A 20,882-nucleotide genomic window follows, 5' to 3' on the forward strand; every position below is an offset into this window, starting at 1 on the left:
AGAGAGAGAAGCAGTCTCCCCACTGAGCAGAGATCCAGATGTGGGGCTTGATCCCAGGACCACGAAACCACGACCTGAGCCGAAGGCAGAGGCTTGACCCAGAGCCACCCAGGTGCCCCCTGAATGAACATCTTACCTAAGGTCGCTGAAATAGGGTTGAGACACAGAAAGTACATGGGGCTTTCCTGTTCCTCTGTCACCTAGACAAGGGTGACACACTTCAGGAAACCTCAGTGTCCCCAAAGGGCACATTCCTATTCATCAGCTCCTCAGTGCCACGACTGAGCTACAGCAGCAAACGGAGATGTGCTCGCTCTCTGCTGAACACAGCGCATGTACTCAGCAGCCTACTCAACGTGGGCACCGAACAAAACGTCTCTTTCTGCTGGAGTAAGAGAAAGCCCGAGGTCAGCAGACGTGGGGAACCAGCTGATAACAAGGACTGTGAACTCCCAAGGCTGGCCCCATGCCGGGCACAATGCTGGCGCCTGATAATAGCTGTCTGTTCCTGCCCCGGGTCTGACCTGAACTCCTTGAAGACGTGCACTGTTTTCTGTTTCTGGACTGAGAGTAATAGAAGATACGCACTAACTACATTTTGTGTGAATAAAAACACTAGGAGACACAACCATAAATATCTCAAGAATTTTTATGGCCACTCGAAGAACAGAAGGGTAATGTATTCAACCCCCGAGAACGTGGGTCACCGCCTCACCGAGTCCCTCTTCTCATTTCAGGCACTAAAATGTCCTGCTTATGCTTATTAAGGGCCAGGAGGGCTTTTGTTATCTTGTGGGCCGGCTTTGTTTCGTGCCTCAATATTTGTGAAATGACCCACTGACTCAGTATCTACCCGTCTAGGTAGTCGGCCCCCGAAGGCAGAGCCCACACCTGTTTCTGCATCTCAGCTCCTGGCCAGGGAGAGGCGCCTCCCACTGGTCTGCAGGAGGGAGCCGCAGGGTACTCACCGCCAGGAAGCCTAGCTTGCCCCCACACCGGGTCTTGAGCCCCATAGCGGCCGTCAGATGGATCTCAACCAACGTGCTCGGTGGGATTTTCTCTTCTGCGCATTCGGCCAAGTTCACGGCGCACAAAGCCATGTGTACATCAGAGCAGGCAGACCCTGCAGGAAGCTTCCCTGTGGCAGGCAGAAACAGGCACTGAGTTGACAGATTCCTCCAAACCCAGCTTTTTTTCTGTGTTCTCCAGTGTAATCAGAGCAAGAGCACAAGGACTAGAGAAAGTATTTGAACTCTGTCATCAGATGCTCCCGGCTCAGATGCTAGACTCTGTGAGCGAGGAGCTGTCTGTTCCTTTCTACCTCACAGGCTATTGGGGCCGAGAGGAAATGCATGTCAAGTGCCTCACATGTGGCCCATGGCTGTTTGCAGGTGGCTGCACAGGACTCAGAGGTAGGCACTGCGACACTTTCCAGACACAACCATGTTCTGGGAAACATCTTGCGTCTCCAAACATGGAGAAAGGTAGTAAAAATTGAAAAAACAACAAGAAAAAAAAATGATGTGAATTTATTTTCATTGTAAAAGAACGCATAATATCTAATACATCCTTTTTGAGGAGTAAGTAACAAAATGGCAATGCCGTTGGACACATCTTGGTTAGCACGTGGAAGGCTAGGAATGTTTTCCTACACACTCTGTGTGAGGGTTGCAGTTACGTGGTGTGACCCTGAAGTCAGGGGCGGAAGTGCCCCTTTGTGGGCCATGAGGGCCCATCAAGGCCATGAGGCTGTCACACTGTTGCTGGCTTTGGTCCTTGCTACAGGGCCGGGCGGGGGCCAGGACAAGCCAGCTTTGCTCGGGGATGCTGTGCTTCAGGGGGACCCATGTCAACAGTCCGGACAGTGGCCGAGCCCTGACCTGGTCAGCCCTACATTCTTTATCCAGGGCCACCCTGCCTCCCCCATCTTTCTGTTAGCCCCTACACTTTGTTCTGCATGGACATCAGGTGTCGCTCTCCCCCAGGAGACACCATCTGGCTTTCTCTCTTCAGGGGAGGGAAGGTGGAGGGCAATGACAGGACCAGGTTTTAGTCACTTGTCCTTTCCGTGCCTTGAATAAAGCCAGGCCCACAGAGCGCTCAGCAAATGTGCAGGGAATGAGCGACGCACCCCAGGTGGAATTCTCCAGAACAAGACAGCTGGGAGGACGAAGCCTCCTGAGCAGAGAGCTGGGAGGGAGCTGGTGCCATGCCCTGAGCGTACTCTGAGAGGGGAGATTAGAACGAAGCCGGGTCTGCGGACGGGACCCGCTGCCAGAACTCTACCGTGATCCCAGGTGTTAAAACCCCATGGCTGGCCCCACGGGTCTCATCTCCCATTCACTCCACGCCTGGGGCCTGCTAGCGCCCCGTTTCTGGGCCGAAGCTCCCTCCCCGGGGCATGTCCACCACCTTCCTGTTACCACACCCCACTGCTGCTTTCTGACCTTCAGCGGTTATCCCCGTAGCAACCTCCCTTCTTGAGCCCTGATTTCGGTCCCCAGCACCAAACCTCCCGGACAGCCTTCGCCCGACTCCTGCCCCTGGCCTGCCCATGATAATGTGATGTTTTTCTGGGTTCCTTGAGGGTCCCCTTCCAAAGGCCTCTCATGAGCAACCTCGGCTTTCATTCTCACTGAAGGTCAAAGACCAAGCCCCCTTCTCGGGCCACGGGTCCAGCTCGCCCACCGCCACGCGTCATTTCCCTCCAGTTCTCACAGGCAAGTGTCCAAAACCAAACTCCTCCCTTCTCCCTGGAAAACTGCTGCCCAGCCTTTCCCCCTCACCTTTGCTGGCAGCAACACCATTCCCCCAGACTCTCATCAAGAAGCCGGGGAACCGTCCTCACCGCTCTTTTCATGACCCCTCATGTCCACTGGGCCCCCAATTCTGGTCAATGCGAGCTTCTGCTCTCTCTCCACCTGTTCTCGCCACCCCACCGCCCCCCGGTCTCCAGCTGCATCTGCCCCCATCTGGCCTCCACGATGCCAGCCTTCATCCGCTGCCCGCCCACCTTCTACCTGCCGGCAGCGCGAATCTGCTCACTTCAGAATCTGATGACGTCATCATTGCCTGGCTCTGTCACCGCCCCCTCCCCTTGCCCGGCTGGCTCTAAGCCCACCAAGCTCTTCTTCCCAAGAGTCATCCCGCTGCCTGGAAGGCACACCCCCTTCCACGTGGCTGGAGAACCATCTTGTCATGCAAAGCCGAGACCTTCCAGAAAGCCCTTCCTGAAACCCTCAACAGTAACCCCCGCCCTGCAACTGAAACCAGGCCTTCCGCTACCTCCACCACCCAAAATCGGAACTCACTTGCAGACCTGGCTGCCAGTTATCAGGGCAGGAGTTTGCTGAATGAAATGGACGACATTTCACTGAATCTATGGTGACATCTGTTTTAAGTCTACTATTAATTTAAGTACCACTAAGGAAAAAAGAGAGCCAACTCTGGCACACCAGCCACTGTGTAAAGGACACGGCCCAAGTGTACAGAGGTTAATGTGAAAACGCATGTGTGTGTGCCTTAAACCGATGAGCTACGGTAACGAGCCATGTCTTTAGCCAGGGATGTGGGCGGTCTGTCCGGGTGTTCTAGGAGAGCAGCATGAAAACGGCTTTGGCCGGGGCAGAGAGCAGGCAAACCAGGCCCGGGGTGGGGAGACGGCCCGGGGGGCCTGCTGGGCAGGGGCAGCGCCCCTCACCTGTGATGTGCAGCTGGTGCAGCCTGTGGTAGGCCAGGGCCGCGTCCCGGGCGCTGGCCTTCGCTTCGTCCTCGAAGCCCGCTGCGGTGGCCGGAGGGGCGGCCCGCCGGCGCTGGAAGACCTTCCTCAGCAGCCAGCGCACCAGGCGCAGCTTCTGTAGGCTGTAGCGAATCACGTTCCAGGAGAGGCTGCAGGCCAGGTCCAGGCGGGATGTGGGCAGGGCCCGGCCCAGCACCGACAGGCAGGTCTGCAGGTTGGCCGCGGCAGCCGCAAAATCCCCCTGTAAGGCAGCAAGTGGGTGGGGGGGTCGTTCACTGCGATCTCACTGTGGCATTTTCATTTTGGTTTCCTTTTTTATTTTTTAAGATGTACTTATTTATTTTAGAGAGGGGGGCAGGGACAGAGGGAGTGAGTCTTCAGCAGACGCTCTCTGCTGAATGCCGAGAGGCAGGCTCAATGCAGCGTCTTGTCTCATGACCCTGAGCCCATGACCTGAGCGGAAACCAAGGGTCAGACACCTAGCCGACTGCACCACAAAAATTTTTACTTTCCCTTCACTCCCTAGGTGATCAGAATAACACATGATCACTGAAGAGTGTGGGAAAATTCAGAAAGCAATGAAAAGGTAAGAAGAAATCACCTGTAAGCTTACCTCCCATGGTTACTGACATTTTCATGCATTTTCTCTTGGCCTTTTTACTAAATTGCGATTGTACTGTGGTCTATCTTTGAGCAAACACTATTGAAAATTTCCTACCGTAGCTTTTTTTTTTTTTTTTAAGATTTTAAAAATTTATTTATTTGACAGACAAAGATCACAAGTAGGCAGAGAGGCAGGCAGAGAGAGAGGGGGAAGCAGGCTCCCTGCTGAGCAGAGAGCCCGATGTGGGGCTCGATCCCAGGACCCTGGGATCATGACCTGAGCTGAAGGCAGAGGCTTTAACCCACTGAGCCACCCAGGCGCCCCTCCCACAGAAGTTTTACACATAAGATGAGAAGATGGATTTAAATGATGATCTTTCAGGCTTATATGGCTTTTTAGGCTTTTTGGTTCTCAAAGTGTGGTTCCTAGGGACCAGCAGCATCAGCCCCTGGGATCTTGCTGGAAATGCAAATCCTTGGTGCTCTAGCCCCCTCTCCCCACACCTGCTGAATCAGCAGCTCTGGGGTTCTGATCACCTCCAGGTGATTCTGTTGCCTGCTTAAGTCTGAGAGCCACCATCTTAGACAATCACCTGGCTACACGACTAGAACCAAGGATCTCGATAAACTACTCTATGCCAACCTGAGAGGGTCCAATGGAGAGTCTGTGGGCCTGTGGCGAAGATCTCTTTCTCTCATGACCAGCAACCAGAAGGAAACCACCCTCCGCCTTCTCCCGTCCTGCAGGGGGCACAGCTGCACTTCCTGCCGGCGCCATCGCAGGAAGTGGATCGACTGGTACAAGGGGAGCAGCCCTCTCTGGCTGATGGGCGGGTTCCAGAGGCACCTCAACCCTGCCCCCGGCCCTTCTCCCTCCCAGGACCCTCTCACTGTACCTTCGAGCAGCACAGCTCAGACAGAGGCCACCACAGCTCCAGCCTCCCCTGCCCCGGAGTCAAGGCCACGTCACTTCCACTCCACGTCCTATCTTCAGCATTTCCTGAATCAGTCTTTCCTTTCAATGCCAGGCTCTCGCCGCCTCCGATCCAGTCTATCCCCAGAGCCCCTCACTTGCTTCCGGGCCCCTTCCCGCAGCCCATCCTTCCTGCAGCTGCCAAAACGACCATCATGAAACACAGACCTGAACATGCCTCTAGGATATACATCTTGGAATGCTGTTCTTCTGGGAACAGGCCTGCTTCAGGCGGTAAGCCTCCAACCACCACACCTATAGTCCGGGAGCCACAGCTCTCGGCCTGGCTGGCAGCTCCAGGCTACTCGATCAGATTCTCCCCGGTGGGCACTACAGCCCACCACCACCAGCCCATGGGAGAGTCGGCCCATGTTGTACTGCAGCGGAGGACTGTTCCCGCTCTTGTTCCTCTGACAAGTGACCTTGAACTTTTCCTTCGATGCTGTGAGATGCCCCAGAATCTTTCCCATAAACCTTCAGCTAACGTCCCTGCTCAAAAACCTTCCTGGTTCTCCAGAGAACTAGGGGGAAAAAAAGCCCCAGATCAGTTACTCATCAACGATCTCTCCAATCTGGGCCCGAGATACATGACCAGCTTTAGCCCTCATCTGTCCCAAATGTATCCTATACTCCAGACATACCTGTCTGCCTGCTGGTCCCCAAGTAGCCCATCTACTCATGACCTCTCCACCTGGAAGGTCATCCCTGCCCCAACTGCTCGGCTCAAGCCCCAGGTTCCCCTGGCCCAACTCGTCCCTTCTGCCGCAGCTCCCAGAGCACCCTCCTCTTCCTCTGTGGTAACACACACCGCGGGTTATCTCGTGTCCTTTCCTGCCGCCCACAAGCACCCACCTCAGCACTTCACACACCGGGGTGCTCAGCAGAAGTCGTTGAGTTATTAGCTGCAGACCTTACCCTGGCGAGGTCCAGATCTGCCTGCTTCCGATGTCTCCAGAAGGTGACCGAGGGGCGTGAATGGGGCCGGATCACCGGTTCCCCGTGGACCAGCAGCTTCACGAAGACGCTCAGGACGATCACACCATTCACCAGCCATAAGAGGAGTGTTGGCATCATCCAGTCAAACCAGCCTCCAGAACCTGAAGAGGCACGTCTCAGCGGAGCCCACGAGAGCAGTCTGAGGGGACGGCAGGCCCCCCAACTGACCCCCGCATCTAACAGGTTAGAGCCCTCCACCTCATTTTCGGGAGCATGGAGAACAAGATGGATTCATGTAGTAACAGTGTCTGAATGCTTTCCGTAGGGATAAGACATAGCCTTATTCCGCACCCCAGGCAAATGTGGGACAGTCCTGTACCCTAAATAGGGACCCTGCAGCCCTTGTCACTATGGAGACAGGAGCCACAGCTAGATAGCAAAGATAACAAAAATCCTTGTTAGTCAAGGTGGGGTGAGACCATGGGTTTTAAGACTTGGGCAAAATTGCCACATCCTCCTTCAAACAGGGACACCTACCCTCCCCAGATCCCCAAGCCCAATGGTAACAGCAGTGTGGGTTCCTATTTCTTTTGTTCTTACTGACTGAACTCGGACTTGCCCTGTTACTTCCAAAATGTGACTTATGCCAGTCCCTGGCAGGCCCAGTACAAAAGCCCTCTGGGACCCAGTGGACAAGCCGAGCCGAGTGCACACACGGGGCCTGTCCCCTGCCGCAGCAGCCCACCCGTGCTTGGGGGATACAACAGGCCCTCTACCTACCTGACTCAAGGGACAGGATGCTGCGGCCGGAGCCTGAGTACGGGTGCTGGTCAGAGCCGTGGGCCCCTCCCCACTGCAGCAGGGCGGTCAGGGGGTTGAAGGAGAGGCAGAGGAAGGTGAGGACACACAGCAGAATTCGAGAGCGATCCACCATGCCCAGCGCTACTGGCGGAGAGTCCGGCTCATCCTTGACCTTCAAAGCAGGGCCGAGAGGTTGGAATGAATACTGCGTGGGGTTTTAACAGCATTTTACTTTTACATGTACTGGAGTCAGACTGTGAGATTTAAATTCAAGACTACGAAGTCAGACAGGAAGAGAGCAGGAGGCAAGGAAGAAGCCCGCAGCTCTTCGGCTGCTTCTCAAACACTGGCACACTCGTCCTCTTGCCACCTGGGACAAGAACATGTTCTGAAGACCAAAGGCACAGGAGTCCTGCTCATAAAACAGAGCACACAAGAAAATATTCTGCAGGGTTCTGTATAATTCCACAACAGGCAAGCTAATCTAATCTAAAGCAACAGAAAGCAGATCAGTAGTTGTCTGGCGCTGGAGAGGGATGCGGGAACTACCAGCCACGGTGTACGAAGGAACTTTGTGGAGATGGAAATGTTCTATATCTTGATTATAGTGACAGTTACATAAGTGAACTCTTCATACTATACGCTAGTGCCTTATGCTACTATAGAACAGCTGCTTTATCTAAGCATGTAAATTCAGCATCAACAGGGGCGCCTGGGTGGCTCAGTAGGTTAGGCATCTGCCTTCAACTCGGGTCACGATCCCTGAGATCTGGAATGGAGCCCCGCATCAGGCTCCCTGCTGAGTGGGGAGTCTGCTTCCCCCTCTGCCCTTCACCTTGCTCGGGCTCTCTCTCTCAAAAAAATAAAAATCTTGAAAAACAAATAAATAAACATCAGAAGAACTGATTACAGACCATACAACTGGGGCGCCTGGGTGGCTCAGTCGGTTAAGCATCTGCCTTTGGCTCAGGTCATGGTCCCAGGGTCCTGGATTTGAGGCCCACATTGGGCTCTCTGCTCAATGGGGAGCCTGCTTCCCCGTCTCCTCCTGGCCCTCTCCCCCTACCCTACCTGCTTGTGCTCTTTCTCTCAAATAAATAAAATCTTAAAATAAAAAAAGACCATACAACTTCAGTATGAATCTATTTACAGGACTTTGCCTGCTGTAGAACTGCAGCACTGCTTTTTTACCCCTCCCTGTCTTACGGAGGGAGGGCTGGAGGCAGGAGCCCTGCCTGCCTAGGGAGCCGCCCACAGAGGCAGAGAGGAAGCCTGGGACCAGGTCTCCTTCAACTCTCAGTGCACACATAGCACACCACTCTCTTTTCAATATTTCTTTATTTCTTTATTTATTTTTAAAAAGATTTTATTTATTTATTTGACGACAGAGATCACAAGTAGGCAGAGAGGCAGGCAGAGAGAGGAGGAAGCAAGCTCCCCGCAGAGCAGAAAGCCCGATGTGGGGCTCGATCCCAGGACCCCGGGATCATGACCCAAGCCGAAGGCAGAGGTTTAACCCACTGAGTCACCCAGGCGCCCCTTCAATATTTATTTTTAAAGATTTTATTTATTTGAGAGAGAGGAGAGAGAATGAGCAGTAGGGAGAGGCAGAGATAAAAAGTCTCCCTGTCTGGCAGGGGGCCCGATGAGGGGCTGATCCCAAGACTCCGAGGTCATGACCTGAGCTTAAAGACCGATGCTTAAGCAAGGGAGCCACTAGGTGCCCCTCCTTTTCAACATTTTAAAGCCATCTGAAAATTTCTTCTGATGACAGATGCCTAGCTAATTCAATGTATATGTCACATGGCCTTCTGTTACCAAACAGAACCACATTTATAAAGTACTTCAAGAATAGAGCCTCCTCAGTAAAATTAGGTACGATACTCCAAACAGTTTGACCCAAAACAGGCTAGAAGGGAAGTTTGTGTTTTCGAAATGGGAACTTGCCAGTAGGCTCCTCCAGTTCCGAGGGCTAGATCATTAGGCTCGAGCCTCTTTTGGCTAATTCCATTAAACCACAATCACCAGGGGCTTTCTTGGACGATTAATGGCCCTTGGTTGGAATGTTACTTGTCAGGCTGCAAATTAGAATCATTTCCAGAAGAGGACCCAGAGGCAGCCTTGCCCTATACCGACTCAACAACCTCAAACAATGGTCTTGCCAGGCCCGCTAAAAATGAGGAATGTAACGAGGCGCCGCAGGCAGCGCGCCAGCTGCTGTGTGTTCCTGTTCTGGATTTGGCCCTTACTCCTCTCAGACGGGCTCCTGCACCAAGGACCACTTAAAATGGACGACATTGAACCAGTTAAGCGGATTTTGTGGGGGACGCAGCAGGACCTAACGTCATAGAATTCCTATTCTCCTTCCCTGGGCCTCTCCACGCCTGGCCTGGCCCCCCCTTGGCAGCGTCTCCACAGTTCAGTTGGGAGAGATGGGAGAGAGTCCAGGGGTCAGAGGATTTCTAAAGCTCATACCTTTGCATCATCCAACAAAGGGCTTCCTGGCTCCGAGTCGATGGAGTAAGGGGAGAAGCCAGCTTGGGACCCCGAGTCAGAGGCCGGAGGGGACATCAGAAGGACATTCTGATTAAAGTCATCAATCTTCAGCTCCACGTCATTGTCCACCAGGCTGCCTAGGTCGATGCCCTTCAGGAGCTCTGCAAAGAAAACCGCATCTGACAAATGGTCTGTTTCTCCAGAGCCCCCCAACCCCGCGCTGGTGCCTAGGCCAGGGCTGGGCTGGGGGAGGGGCCCACGGTCCTTTCTCCCGTTCACCCCCGAAGGTGCCTTGTACACGGCCTTGGGCCCTCCGCAGGGCCCAGCACAGGACTTCTACAAGCAGAAGGTCTGATAACCCTTCTTTCGATGAGCACACTCACTGTTTTTCTGATTCGCCAGCTTTAGCACCATGTTCTCCTGGCGCAGTTTATGATTGACCTGCTGCAAGTACTTGATGTAGTCGATGGCCTTCCTCAGGACGCCAGACTTGTGCATCTGGGAAGGAAGAGGAGTGAAAACACAGTGGCATCCCGGCAGGCTACACAGTGAGAGGGCTGAGGCCCAGAGCCTGTGGGTGAAAGCAAGGCTCCAGGCTGCGATGCTGGCTCGCTCACTGGTTAGCTGTGCGACCCAGGACAAGTCACTCAGGATCTCTGAACCCCGCTTTTCTTGTCCTTAAAATGGGGATAATGTCTATATATGAGTCACAGGTGTGCAGTGAGGGCAAGATGAAATAATACCCGTACGGAGAGGAGCCCCCCTCCCCAGTCTGGTGCACAGTGACACTCGAAACACAGACGATTAGCTAGTACTCCTCTTAGAATAACCCTAGAACCAAAACAAACTTTAAAGAAAGCAAACAACAAAAATACCAGAGCATTGTTGGCTAACTATCTTTTTTTTTTTTTTTTTTAAAGATTTTATTTATTTTTCAGAGACAGAGGGAGAGAGCGCGAGCGAGCACAGGCAGACAGAGAGGCAGGCAGAGGCAGAGGGAGAAGCAGGCTCCCTGCCGAGCAAGGAGCCCGATGTGGGACTCGATCCCAGGACCCTGGGATCATGACCTGAGCCGAAGGCAGCTGCTTAACCAACTGAGCCACCCAGGCGTCCCTGTTGGCTAACTATCTTAAGGAAAGTTCAATTAGCACAGTTCCGGTCTATACGCTAATAAAGAAAAAAAAATTGTCTTTCAAAACAGAGATGATGAAGATAAACAGATAACGGGTTTAAAAAAAAAAAAATCTATGTGACAGAAGATAAATTCACTGAAATACCTGAAACAACGAACAATCTATTCCCTCTATTTGCTGCTGGTTAAAGACCCAATCTCCATCTTCTCTCTTCCCTAAAAAGGTAGAACTATTGCTAACCACTCGCGAACACAACCGAACCTGTGTCAGCAAAGCCACCAGCCGACGCCAAGGCACACCCAGCCCCGCACCTGGCCGCCATCTTGCAGCACGGATCCCTCCGCCTGTGCTACTGGAACCTGTGGTCACTGCAGAGCCAAGGTCCAGGCAGGCTGCTGCCTTACCAACCCCCACCAGTTCCCTTATGGTGGTTAATATTTTATAATCTTGGGAAAAAAACCACAAACCCAAGAAGCTTTAATAAGAAAGCGCCGCTAACCATCCTTACGCTCACGCACTTGGACGTGGATTCTCCTAAATTCCTATGGCCAAGACAGAGAGACGGGAGACGATGGCACATGAAATGGTCGCTGCTCGGCACCCACCTTGGCATCTGTCCCCATGACCAGGTCCTTCAACTCGATGATTTTGTCATTGATAGAGGAGCGGTACCGCTTCTCGATGATGTTGTGGGTCGTTCGCCTTTCTCCTTCTTTGGGGGGCTCCAGTTGCTTGACCCCCCCAGGCACCTGCTTAATGGGCACTTTCTCCTGTCCCATCATCACAGGCATTGTGGTCAAAATGGTCCCACTGCTGCCCACCAGAGTCTAGAACAGGCAGAGACACAGGGCAGAATTACCCCGTGGCTAGTTGGAGTAAAGCAATCCCAGAACAGAGACCTGCTGGCCTTGGCCTTGTACCATTGCCTGGTCTGACACTCTTTGTGGCTGAACCAAATCAGGCCCCACGAAGCTTCAGAAGCCACGGTACCTGAGCTCTTACACTCCCTTCAGAACCACTGTCAACAAATCACACCACAATGGGATTAACGTGGGTAAGTATGTTTTAACCTTTGATCTAAGGGCACCCGAAACAAGTCATAGGATTCCTGTTTTGCAAGCAAACTATGAGCCACCTGTGAACTCACGTACACTGCACCGTATCATTCTGGCCTCAAGGAAAGCCTTCTCTTGGTGCAGGATATATCTTTTCCTCTCACATGACAGTGAAGTCACTTGCTGTATTTCCTTATATAATTTGGCTATCAAAAAGCACAAGGGCAGAAGAAGGGCTAGAGCCATCCCAGTAGATAAACAGGCCAACTGTAGAGGCTCCCCCTTTTCTCCTCAAATCTGCTCTCTCCCCATTTCTATTTTTACCAATTTTAGTTTTATTTTCTTCAATAAATGGCCTCAATATCCAAATGGCCAGTGATCTTCATTAATCATTAAGAAGTAATTCTCACATAATAAAAAGCACACATTTTAAGTGTACAGCTTGATGCATTTTTTAAAAAAGATTTTATTTATTTATTTGACAGAGAGAGAGATCACAAGTAGGCAGAGAGGCAGGCAGAGAGAGAGGGGGAAGCAGGCTCCCCGCTGAGCAGAGAGCCCGACTCAGGGCTTGACCCCAGGATCCTGAGATCATGACCTGAGCTGAAGGCAGAGGCTTAACCCACTGAGCCACCCAGGTGCCCCAACTTGATGCATTTTTACGTATGGATATCACGTGTGTAACCAAGACAACCCAGACCAAGACAGAGACCATTTCTATCCCCTTACAAAGCTTGCTGGTACCTCTTCCCAGTCCCACCTGCCCCTTCCCCAACTTGCGATCACTGCTCTGACCTCTAACACCACAGCTTCATTCTGCCCCTTCTCGAACTTCATGTACCGGCATCCCCAGCGTGAGCTCCTCTGGGACAGGCATCTTTTGCTCAACGTACTAATTCTGAGGTTCAGCAGTTGTATATAGCAACGGTTCTTTTTGGACATGTGGGTTGTTCCCACTTTTTGGCTCTTACGAATAAAGCTTACTCTCAAATTCTGATCACCTCTCACTCCCTCGCACTCTTTTGCTACAAGCCGCTGATGTGGCTGCGACCCTGCAGCCCAAGGACCGGGCCGTCCCTGTCCCTCGCCTTGCAGCCCCTCCTTGCCTGGTGGGCCTGGGCTCTTTCAGAAGCCAAACCCCCATCAGCGGGACCTAGAAGCAGACAGCCCTGGGTGAAGCCGTTACCCAGGAACCAGGGATACTCCGCTACTCCTCTCTCCTCCCTCAGAGTCCCCAGTACTCCCACACTGCATGCACTGATGGTACTTCTCAAGGGGGGGGAAAAAAAACTCTAAAAGGGAGCGGTATTTGCAATCTGACACATTCCACAGGGGTTCTGCCCCTGTCCGTTCTGTAGAAGTTTTGTGAACATCTCCAACAACTCCAAGAAAGGAAGGGGTGGAGGGGGGAGGGCAGGAAGGAAGGCGGCTCTTACTGGTACTTGAAGGGCAGCTGTCTGGATGGGGGTGGTGAGGGCGGTGAGGGCTGGGTTCTGGACCGCGGCCATGACAGGGCTGCCATCTGTCTTTAGTGTGGTCAAAACAAGGGAATCTGTCTTGATGATCTGAGGCTGTACCAGGACCTGGACGGAGAAGGAAGAAAAGGAGAAAGGCAGGCGGTATTATTTGCCTATTTTGCCTTCGCTTCTTACTGCACAGACTCCCTCCAGGAAAGAATGAAAAAAAAATATGTAACATTTTCCTCAAACTGAGAACACAGCTTGATGGCGGGGTTGAGAGGGAGAAAGAGTCGAGCTGAAGGGTCTTAGGTTTTAAGACTGGAAGGATTTGAGAAAAGCAATGCCAGGGCCTGGCGGGGCAGAGTTGGGGGGGCGGAGACAGAGGACAGGAAGGGGGTCTGATTTTGGACAAACTCAGGAAAGCCAGGAACATGGCTGAGACGCAGAAAGGAAAAAACCTGGAATTTTTTTTTTTTTTTTCAAAGATAAATGACCTTGTTAGTGACTACAGTCCACTATAATACGTGACTTATAAACATCTTGGCACATCTCCTTCCAGTTTAATGCCCGTTCTATGTGTCACTAGAATAAACCACCTCCACTGACTGAGTCTGCGTGCGGGCCGGCGTGTATCCACAGAGGCGGTCTCAGCCAGGTCTCCACACCCGGCTCAGGGGCGCCTCCCAGGCACCCTAAATGCTGCTCCCTTACATGCTGCTGTTCCTTCGTAGTACGCTGACCACCTCTTCGACCAAAGGCCGGCTCCCAGCCTCTACCTGGGCCCCCCGACTTCTCAGCGGCCACCTACCGGGACCTGCTGCACCTGGGGGGCAGCGACCGTCTGCACCGTGGCCGGGGCGAGCGTCTGCAGCGTGCCATTGGCCGTCTGCGTCAGCACCCGCTGGGCCTGCACCGTCTGCACCTGCTGCTGGATGGTGACCGGCTGCACCTGGGAGGATGTCACCAGGCTTTGGACTTGAGGCTGAAGAACTTGGGAAAAGAGGAGGGAAAAGTCACACGGAGGAGAAATGTACCGTCACCGTGGGTTCAGCAACAAGTGAGGAGGGGGGGTGCCTCAGAGCGATCCCGACTCCCCACCTGCTGCTGAAGAAGATGTGCACAGCCATTCACAGGCTGGTCTAGATAACAAGAACATTCCATGAGGGCTGCATCAATTTCTGAGGGAACGGGAACAGATTGTTTTATTACTCTGAGTGCTGGGGTGGAGGTGCCGGCAGCTAATCGGCCAATGACTGCACCCAGCAAGGGAATTCGGAATCCAAGGAACCTACAATCGCACCAGGCTTCATTCCTTCTCCTGGAAGGAAGAGAAAGCGCACTCTGGGATGACCAACTCCGCTTTTTTGCTTTGCTGCCTCTCCGCAGCCCCTAAGCCCTCAGCAGCTCACTGGAGAACTGTCAGATCCCTTGAGCTTCAGAATATCCCGCTCAGGGCTCCCGGCCACACGGGCACAGGGTGTAACATGACACAGAGGGTCACTCACACACACTGAGGCCCGCGCGAGGCCTGCTGTGCAGAGCCGGAGCCCCTGCTCTAAGTCATACTCTCTGCGGTGGCTCAAGAGGTGTTTGCTGAATGAATGGTTCTCCAGCTCCGGGCGCCAGGATCTGGCTGGTGTTTGGGTAAGTCTCCGGACTCGTCTCACTCAAGCCTCTAGCTCTAGTTACCAGCGCGGCCCTGTGTCTACTCTGCTCGTTAGACGCTTCCACCAAGGGTTCTCGAAGCAGGCATGACAGCTACTAGGGTGTCTGAGGACACACAGAGTGTGAACTATTCCTGTCCTTGCCGCCAGTGACCCCAAACTCATTCAGACTCGGTCATCCCCAAAGAGGGCAGAACCCTTGACCTCAGAAGCGTCTGCAAACTGGCACAGAAACTTCTGAAGCAACCAATCACTCTGCTCTCTGACTTCTGAATCACCTTGGAAGCTGGTGGCTGCGTTCTGGTACAGCAAAGGCTGCTGGATGATCCTGGTCTGGGGAGCGGTGCTGAATGTCGGGGTGATCATCACTGTCTGCGGCGGCAGCTGTGTGGGGGGCGGCGGCGGGGGCTGGGGGCGAGGCTGGAGCACGGGAGCGGCCCGAGGCGGGGTGGGCACCGTGCTGGGGGGGACCTTGACTTGCAGGGCTGGCGCCTGGGGGGAGGCGGCCGAGGGAGAGAAGGCAGGCAGAGGGACCTGGCTGAAGGACCGCTGCTGCATCGAGGGGTCCCCCGCTCCGGCCCCCCCACTGCTGCTGCTGCCACCACTGCTGCTGCCCCCGCTGCCTCCGCCACCGCCACTGCCGCCGCCGCCACCACCACCGGGGAAGGAGCTACACAGCTGCTCTGAGAACAAGTCAGGGAACTCTCCAACTTGATTGCTGACAAACTGCAGCATCTCTGTGAATAAACAAAAAGGAGTAATTTTATTGCCATACAAAAGATTTATTAACTTCCAAATTTGCTTAAGAAATGGAGGCATGCAAAGCAAAAAGCATTCCCGGGACCAGAGCAGAAGTGGGTCAGGAAACCCTCTTGGACCTCTCAGGAGGCAACCAATGGGCTTAGACAGCCAAGGGACAAGGGCACAGGACGTCCCGTCTTCGAAGTTCTTCTCTCCCCACCCTACCTCCAGGCCCTTTCCACCAACTTTCCTGATTATATCAGGCCAAACAGAAGCTCCCTCTCTGGCAGGTGAGTATTGCTTTTGGAGGTTACTGCCCGTCTCATTTCACAACTGGGGACCCTGGGGTGGAAAGCGGGAGTTGCTGAGTTCAGCAGCCTCAGGTGTGGGGCCACCTCCAGTCTCAGCACTGCTCCCCCGGACAGGGCCCGAGTGCAGGGGTCAGGAGGGGTCTGGCTGCAAAGTCGTGCCAGACCTCAATCCGCTCTCAGCCTAGGCAGCATTTTCTGCTCACCACAGGCAGGCCCCCAGCCTTCTCTCCAAAAAGGACATAGCCCTGGGCACTGCTGGTACCAGCAGGAACACTCAAGGATGATGAAGCTGATGGCCTCTGAGTTAGGCACTTTAGGGTGGAATGGATGGAAACATAATTGAAGCCCAGAACAGGAAAATAACTTGTCCAAGGTCCTCCAGCTCATCAGGACACAGCGAGGATTAGAACCAGTTCTCTGTCTCCCAGCTGAACTTTCTCCCACTGTACCACAGGGCACTCACTGCCGAAAGGCTGGGCCAGAGCCCCCATGCTTTAGAGGGGGCCCACTCTGGCCCTCTTCGGCTGGGCCCTTCTCTCTGAGCAAGGAGTCTGTGGGACCAGAGGGATGTGTCCACCTGGAGACCATGGCCCCCTTCTGGATTATGTTCCAAGTAGGAGCCCTAAGTCCCCAGCCCAAAGGGCCTCAAGCCTGCCTCCAGGGCCTCTTCCCCTACGTCATCCTCCCTGAAATTTACCAAAACCCAACTTAATCGACAACTAAAACTCGTCTCTCATGACTCTTGCCTCCCCACAGAGCTGGTCCGCATTCGAAGTCTGGGGCCTCGGCTTCAGAGGCAGCTGAAATAGCGTGGCAGCTATTTTCAGACCTACGGTTCTTCATGTTGCTTCCATTCCTTCCCCTTTCCTCTCTAATACATTCCCAAGAAGCTACTGCTTGATCCCAAAGTGTACACCCTCCTCCTTAGCTAAACATTCAAGGAAACACGATGCTCTGACTTAGCCACCAAAATACCCCAAACCAAAAAGAACACCACCTCTTCTCATTCCCTCAAACCTCCACCACCAAGTCCCTCCCACCATCCCAGGTCTCTAACACTCTGTGTGTGTGTGTGTGTGTGTATGTGTGTGTGCGTGTTTGTGTGCGTGTGTGTGCGCGCGCGCGCGTGCATTCACAGTAATGGGTCTGGGCTATGAAGAGCCTTAGGTCAGGCAAGCAGAAAGCTCCTGGGGGAGCTTCCTCGGGTGGCTGAAGCTCAGCAGTTAGTACTTCCAGCGTTTGATCAGTTCAACCTGCTGGCAAAACAGCATCTCACCAGATGAAAGACTACACTGTGCGGCAGTATTATTTACCAACACCTCAACACTGCTGTGTCCCCCTGACACTCAGCCTGCTGTGTGTGGGGAGGAGAAATGGGCACATTGCAAAGTTTTAAGGAAATGCTTAAGAGGAACCGAAGAATCTGTTGAGCTTTCCAGAATTCCCATAAAGTTCTTACTCGGGGGATCAACACAGAGGCCTGCTTTGTGAGCCCAAAAAACATCTCTCCCTGATTGACTGTTTCAATCCATGGAAAGCTAAGGAGGGCACAAGGCAACAGAGGCCAGAGGCTTGGCAGACAGGGCACAGACTGGCACCAGCTGGGTCTCAAGGTGCCACCTACACAGCCATGTGAACGTGGGCAAGTCACCTCTCACACCCTGGTTTCCTCACCACAGAAGGCTGCCTTAAGAACACGTGGCTTCTTTGTTGTGGGGATTGATAGAGTCATTTGTGCAGAGTGCTTGGTGAGAGGCAGACCTTTGTAAAGGTCGCCCTTAGTGGTCACTGCGGAGCACCGAGCTCCTGGGCACTTCACTCCACTTATCTCCCTGGTCGAGTGTTCTCCAAAACCTTTCATGGAGAAAGACATGGGCTGGCACAGCGAAATAACCAGCAGAGGTCACAAAGCTTGTTCACAAAGCAGGTTAAGAGTGTGTAGGCAGATGGGAAGCGGTGGTTTAAATTAAAAAAATAAATCCTTTCCAACCCACACACGACAAGCTCCAGCGGTGTTATCTGCAGCCAGGCGGAGAAGCGTGGGGCTGAGCGGCGCAGAGGGGCCCCTTAAGACCAAGCATTTGAAGGAAGAAGTAATGGGAAGAGGCTCCCTGAGCCCCCGCTCCAGCAGGGCACGCTGGGCCTTCCCGGGACCCCATCTGGTCTGCAGTGACAGAGGAGGGGACGCCCTGCCAGCCAGAACGAGGCCAGGAGAACGGATGCGCGGAAAGCCCACCCTGGGTGCAGTTTTGCGCTAACGCTCCACGCTGCGCCCCGTGGGAGAATCCTAATGTCTGTGTTTGCTGCTCCAATCACTGGAGTGCCACAATGACACTGGCTCTCATTGCCGCCGGGGGCCATGAAACCCTGAAAAGAGAGGCATGGGAGAAGGCACAGGTTTTATGGGGCTTTGAAAATGACGTTCCAGATCCTGCACGACGAGCTGCGGTCCCTAGAGTGGAGGGCCAGACTCCGGCCTCCTGGGAGGCCCCCTAGGCCTGCAAACCTGAGCTTACCTGGCAGGGTGCTACCAGTGGTTACCTTCCCCAAACAAGCCACAGTCCCATTTTTTAGCTGCTGCTTAAAGTAAGGGGTAAGTCTGCTTAATAAAGTAAGTTGGGCCTCAAGAAACTACACTTGGGTTTTGATCTCTTTAAAAGCTCAAGCTCATAGCCCAAATCAGACGATGCGGCTGTCACCTGTGCACTGCAACCATCCAGAGCCTCATCCAGAGACCCCAAGTTCATGTGCACTTTGAGGAGCTTGCAACCACCAAGCACTTTGCCTGGCCCAGCTAGCAGCATCCACCTGAGAGTAAGGTGACCCAAAATCTGGGCAGATTAATTCTGGCCAGGGATACAGAGCTTAAAGCCCCAAATGAGGTAACACAGTCTCCAAACTGCATAGTCAGTCAGGCAACAATCCTTCACTGGGCATCTGCTACCTGGCCCAGATAGGCTCTAAGAGACGTCACAAAGGTCATTTATTCTTCTTAGATTTTGTATTTTGTTACTGCCTTGTGTCAGATAATGTTCTAAAATAACTTTCTTTTTTAAAATCATAAAAGTCACACTATGGAAAAAATTTAGAAAAAAGTTAAAAGGAAAAAAAATCCGCAATTCCACCTCCCTGAGACATCTACTGTCGATGTTTCGATGTGTCCTTCCCAAGAGCAAGGCTTGCTTGCACGCGCAGGTACGCACATTTGTAAGGACAGTTTTACAAAAGTGGGATCACACTGAAGAGGCTCTGTTGCCCCCTGCCCCCCTTATTCAGTAAGACATGGGGAGTGTTCCGTGTCAGCCATTATGGCTACCACAGCGTTCTCTGGGGGAGTCCCGAAGTATGCATCGTAACATGTGGTACTGACACCCTAGAATTTCACCACTTAGTGATGACAGACGGCTATTTTCCATTTTTTAGCATTAACAACTTTTGTTTCTTTCTTTCTTTTTTTTTTTTTTTTTTTAAGCTTTATTTATGGAGGGGAGAGAGGAATGGAGAATCTCAAGCAGCACGGAGCCCGATGTGGGGCTCGATCTCACAACCCTGAGGACATGAGCCAAAAGCAGGAGTTGGACGCTTAACCGACTGCGCCACCCAGGTGCCCCCAGTGTTAACAACTCTTAGAAAAATCTTTTCCCACTGATCTGATGATTGGGATAAACTTCTAGAAATTGATGGCGGGGTCAAAGGACGGGTTTATGTGCTTCGGGGAGGCTATACCAATCTATGCTTCTGCCAGCATTTCCCCACATCTGTTTCTGTCATTCAGGCGGTGGGGAAAGAATGACATCAAACTGTTTTGGCTCGCATGAATGAGCGCTAAATGAGGCTGGATGTCTCCCTGCCAATTTTACTGGCCATTTGTATTTCTCCCTTTGTAAATTGCCTGCTCTTGACCTTTGTGCATTTTTCTATTGGGCTACTTGTTTCTTTTTAATTTCATACACTGTGGGTATATCCTCCTTATATATGTGCAAATATCCGCCACAATGTTATTCTTTTTTATTGATGTACAGTTGACATACAATCCACTTTATTTTTCTTTAAATTTGTTGAGAAAAAAGAGGGGCACGTGGGTGGCTCAGTCAGTTAAGTCCAGGCTCAGGTCAAGATCTCAGGGTCCTGGGATGAAGCACCCCACCCCCAAATCAGGCTGCCTGCTCAGTGGGGAGTTTCTCCCTCTCCTTCTGTTCCCCTTCCTTTCCCTTGCGCCCTGCTCCTGTGTGCTCTTCTCTCTTAATCTCTCTCAAATAAATAAATAAAATCTTTAAAAAGACAAAGTTGCTGAGAAAAAAAAATGGCAGAGGGTTAAGTTATCATGCCCTAGCCCTATAACTTAAAGTTTTACTTCTCTGGGCCATAGTTTTCTCACCTATAAAATGAGGCTGAAATTACACCCACTTGGCGGGGACGCTGAGAGCGCATGGACTCCAAGGCACAGGGCCTGGCCCTCGGGAATGCCTAGCTCATGCTATTCGTGGCAGGGTTTTTGACAGTCAGTTTTGCTTGGACTCTTGTTTTGAAAATTTGAATTTGTTCCAGTGCATTTGGATTTATCAGGGAACAATCTGGGCCTATCGTGAATTTTTTGTTTACTTATGCATGAGAGAAACACTAGAAAATGCAAAAACATTCCCAGCTGAAATGAGCCACACAGGACTACACGAAATGAGCAAAGGCGCAGAACTCAAACATCCGCCAGCTTCGTCAGCTCACTGCACGTGTTACAAACCACAACCATCCACATCGGGACCAGAACTTCCCATTGACTGTAGACTGCCCTCCGCCCATCACTACACAGGAGCTCGGAAGCTAGAACTTCTAACGCCCACTTCCACGAGCAAACCTTAGGTCTTTTTTAAGGTAAGGGATCCTATCTGTTGGGGTATTTCTGTGTTTCTTACCCACTAAGAATCTGTAAACTGAGCTGTTTTATTAGGTTCTTAGCTTCCAGTCTTTTTATT

At 52.5% G+C, this 20,882-nt stretch overlaps 1 protein-coding gene across 2 annotated transcripts in view; it reads right to left on the minus strand.

Moving 5' to 3' along the window:
• The window catches only part of SREBF2 (sterol regulatory element binding transcription factor 2), a 59,812-nt gene that overhangs the window by 19,045 nt on the left and 19,885 nt on the right, over positions 1–20,882 (minus strand). For both annotated transcript variants that reach the window (XM_032346102.1, XM_032346101.1), the window contains 10 exons: positions 15,139–15,597; positions 14,005–14,186; positions 13,173–13,319; positions 11,287–11,508; positions 9,932–10,046; positions 9,528–9,709; positions 7,032–7,224; positions 6,231–6,412; positions 3,701–3,980; positions 969–1,138 (listed from right to left, as the gene is read on the minus strand). In XM_032346102.1, the coding sequence (XP_032201993.1) occupies positions 969–1,138; positions 3,701–3,980; positions 6,231–6,412; positions 7,032–7,224; positions 9,528–9,709; positions 9,932–10,046; positions 11,287–11,508; positions 13,173–13,319; positions 14,005–14,186; positions 15,139–15,597 (2,132 nt within the window). The remainder of the gene's footprint in view (positions 1–968; positions 1,139–3,700; positions 3,981–6,230; positions 6,413–7,031; positions 7,225–9,527; positions 9,710–9,931; positions 10,047–11,286; positions 11,509–13,172; positions 13,320–14,004; positions 14,187–15,138; positions 15,598–20,882) is intronic.

This window comes from Mustela erminea, chromosome 6, assembly GCF_009829155.1.
Source record: "Mustela erminea isolate mMusErm1 chromosome 6, mMusErm1.Pri, whole genome shotgun sequence".
NCBI lineage: Eukaryota > Metazoa > Chordata > Mammalia > Carnivora > Mustelidae > Mustela > Mustela erminea.